Genomic DNA, 3860 nt, shown 5'->3' on the forward strand with positions numbered 1-3860 from the left:
AGGCTCAGACGCCTTTCTCCCTGTTAGAGGCATTGAAAAAAAAACAAACGGGGGGATGTTTTACCTCAGTAGTGGGCAGCGGAGACTGATTTCAGAGGTATAAGCAGCATCTGTCTCCTCCACATCTGCAGAGCTCACTTGATACAGAATCTGTTCACAGCCCTTGTTCCACTCATGGAAACCAGGAATCGCGCCCCTGCTCCTTCTCCATGTTCCTCTTTTTGCCCGTTCTCGGGTAAAAAGGTATTTTCCCCATTCTGTGTGGAGAAGGGCCTGAAGCCAACGAGTTGGCAAGGGGTAGAACTGCGCAGTTATTGCAAGGCATAGGCCAGACCCATCCTCCTTCATTGTGTTCCTCGGGAGCCCCACACTGGGCACCCTGTAACGTCACACTTCATTTCGCAGCCAGCGGGCCACGCAGCGGACTCACCCACTAGTTCCCTCCTACCTGTAAGACCCCATTGCTCCTAACCTGACCCCAGCAACGCCACCTCCTACCCTTCCCCATGTCCTGACACCTAACCACTACCTTACTGCTGGTTACACCTCCCACCTCTGCCACCGCACCCCAACCCCCACTACTCTGCTCCCCAGCGCCGTCACGCACGCACACCGCTACGCTCCTGCTACAGCTGCCCCGCTCCTCTCCCTCCTGCCCCAGCTCACCAGTCCAGCCTCTGTGCTGACAGAAGACAGGTACTGGGCCTCCTCCGACACTCGGCACGGCATGTGCTGGCAGAACAGTTCACGCCACGTGCAGGAGATATGCACAGGTTCGTGTACAGCCAGGGAGGCGCCTGTCTCCCGGAACAGCACAGAGCCCTGGCAGGAGCAGTTTCCTACAGGGCATCCGCTGCTGTGCTCACAGAAGCGAGTGGCACAGAGCTGGCACAGGCTCCTGCTGATTCGCTCATCTTTGCTGAGCACACAGGTGTCGGTGTCAGAGGGAGGCACTTCACTGAAATTCCTTTTTTTTTTTCTTTTTTCTTTTTGCCTCCAAGCTACCTATTTCCACAAACTCCCCCAAAAAAGTGAGGTGACGCGGGAGGTGGAAGGAGATGCTTTTTGGCAAAACACTGAAAATTAAACAGGAGCAAAGGCAGGCTGGACCTTCCTTCTAATTCATACCAGAGTAGAAGCTCCCACATTAACCACTAAAAAAATCCAAGTTGAGGAAATAACAGCTGGAGCCCAACACACTCTCACACTCCTACGTTCTCCCTGTCCTACCCTTCCCCCACACACAATATTTACAGGCTAAACAAGCTGCAGCTGCCCACTGTCCTACCCACACCTCCTCTCCGTCTGCCATCAATAAGTCTAGTGTTGTCCCATTTTGTGTAGGACGTGCCCCAGTGCATTATTGGGAGAGAAAAGAGGGCGGTTCACAGCCTTAAAGGAAGTTAGTTGACCACAATGCTCCCTGGGGTGCTCAGTTCCCACGCAGAGCCCAGGAGGCAGCAGTGTGGGCAGTCCAGTGCTGGCCCTGGAGCACAGGAAGCTCTAAAGCCCTGTGCTGGGCTACTCCATCGCCCAGGTGCATCTGGTCTTCTACGTAGGGACAGCAGCCTCCAAACTGCGCCGGCCGTGTCGGAGTTTGCGTTTGCTGCTGTACAGGGCCATCTCTTCAAGTGCTGATGAAGTAGGTGTTGATGAATCACGAGTTATTAACGTTGCCTCTTCCTCTGGCTGCCCATCCTGCTCCTGGGGAACTGTGTGGACAAGAAAAGCGCAGGTTTTCAGAGGAAGCGCTCGCTTCAGCGTATCGCTGATGCAGTTAACGTGGACAGAACGGTGTGTGCCCAGGGCTGAATGCGAGACGGCACTGAAGTCTCAGTGACTTGCAGTAATCCTGTGCCCATAACTACTGGGTAGCTCAAGCCCTGACTCCTGTGGATTCTGGGAAGGAGGCCACCTGTGTGAGAAGACCCCTGCCCCTAATGCCCACGATCCACTGAAAATCACTGGAAGTGCCAAGCTTTAGGAAAAATGAAGCATACTGGAAGGACTGGAAGGACAGGGGTGCTCCAGGCATTTCACTAGTTTCAGAGTCACGTGCACTGAAGAGCAGCGTGACTGCCAATGAGAGGTGAGCACTCTGGCCTCACTTCATTGTTGAAGTTACACAACTAAGTCCTTTCTGTAAATTCAATCTGTGATTTGGGTCCCTCACCAAAGGAACTCACCCCAAAAGATACTTCAGCAGACTCTGGCAGGGGATACTCTGGCAGGGCAGACTCCCAGTTTACTCAGTCTCAGGCCCTCCAGGATGTGTTCTGCATCTAAAGTACGCTGCCGTTACTGCGGGTCCTTACCCTCCTGAAAGGAGCTGGTAGAGCTGATCTGATGTGCTTTCACACAAACCTGGAATATCTGCCGTTTGCAGGAATTTGGCTTGAGCAAGTACTGTGGGATACTTATGTAAAAAGGAGAAAGTTCCACAAACCCACAGATTTTTCCCTTCAAGTGCAAACTGGCTCCCGGGAAGCCTCTCTGAACTCTCTGAATGTAGCAGAGAGCCTCATACACAGAAATCTCCGAACATCTATCAGATCAGAGGTGCACAGCCTGCTGAGCTATACCCAGTGGCCCTCCCTCTGCTCTAGAGCCTGACTCCAAGATGCAACATCCCCCTTGCTACAGAACCCAAGTATGAGTAGTTATAATTCAGAACCCTTCTAACTATTCACCCTATCGTTAGTCTGTTTGAAAAGGCATCAGACACAAACAGAGGCAGGTGACAAACCTGACATCTTTAAAGGATGCTGGGACTGGTAAGGAGATCGCTGACTCTCGAATGAGGCAAACGAAAGGCACAGACACATGCAGGTGAAATCCAGAATGGGGGGTGTGTGTGTGGAAATCAATGTGGCTTAGGGGGAAGACATTCCTTTTAGACCCTCTTAGACTAGAAGCTGTCAAAGGACCCATCAAACATGCAGGTTAAGTGATCTTAGCACAGCACACTGAACTTCAAAAAATCCTCTCGATTGTTCCTCAGCCAAAGCTCTTAACAAAAACAGGCTGCCAAAGGCACGTCCTTTAGTAGGTACATTAGTTAAAACGCAGAAAAAGGCAAGAAGGCACTACCTGCTCTTGGCTGTCTGTACGTGGGTCAGTATTTGGTCACTAATGAGAAGGAGCAGAGGTGATGGAGACTATGAGAGGAACTGCTGATGGTACCACGCTGTGTATCAGGGTAGTCCAAGGAAACGTGAGTAATAAAAAAGTATTAAGATTTCACAGAGCTGACTGGGCAATGATGTGGAAAGTGAATTTTACTGCAAATGAGAACAGAGTCAAGAAAGAAACAAAACTCTGTAACTAAAGGCCTCTGGCTTAGGAAGTGCTAAAACACAGATGGAGTTGGGCTCTGGAAGGAATCTCTTCATGCTTTTCTTGTTTTATGCTCTCTTCTTGGCATTTCCAGTGGCTGACATCAGGCACAACATTGGATGCTGACTTTGTTTTTACGCTACCGGATGATGCTTAAGCTCAATAAAAGCAATATAATACCAACTGCATACAAACCACGACATCCTTAAAGTGAGATTGTGATTCTGTAGTCATTGGGAGGAGCCTTCTGAAGACACGGGCACGCTCCTCAGCAACACCCTTTCACTTCTGAGGATTAGGTATCGGAACAGACGGGAGGACAGACAGAACACCTTCTGCCTCTGCAGAAACTCGTCAGGTACCTGCTTACAGCACTGCATGAAGCCCTGCTCTCTGCCATAGCAACGGCACAGATGAAATGAGAAAGGTCCAAAGGGGGGTGGGAGTGATTCCCACACAGAAAAACTAGGATTCTTCAGCCTGGAAGGAAGGTAACTGATATGATACCGGCTTACATGAATGGT

The 3860-nt window shown here is 50.6% G+C and overlaps 1 protein-coding gene across 1 annotated transcript in view; it reads right to left on the minus strand.

The window, feature by feature from the left end:
- Positions 1-1551: 1551 nt before the first annotated feature.
- SCRIB (scribbled planar cell polarity protein) overlaps positions 1552-3860 on the minus strand; it is an 88855-nt gene continuing 86546 nt past the window's right edge. Inside the window, exon 43 of the mRNA XM_010137939.1 lies at positions 1552-1679. Within this exon, the coding sequence (XP_010136241.1) occupies positions 1552-1679 (128 nt within the window). The remainder of the gene's footprint in view (positions 1680-3860) is intronic.

This window comes from Buceros rhinoceros, unplaced genomic scaffold (genome assembly GCF_000710305.1).
Source record: "Buceros rhinoceros silvestris isolate BGI_N320 unplaced genomic scaffold, ASM71030v1 scaffold5246, whole genome shotgun sequence".
Lineage (NCBI taxonomy): Eukaryota > Metazoa > Chordata > Aves > Bucerotiformes > Bucerotidae > Buceros > Buceros rhinoceros.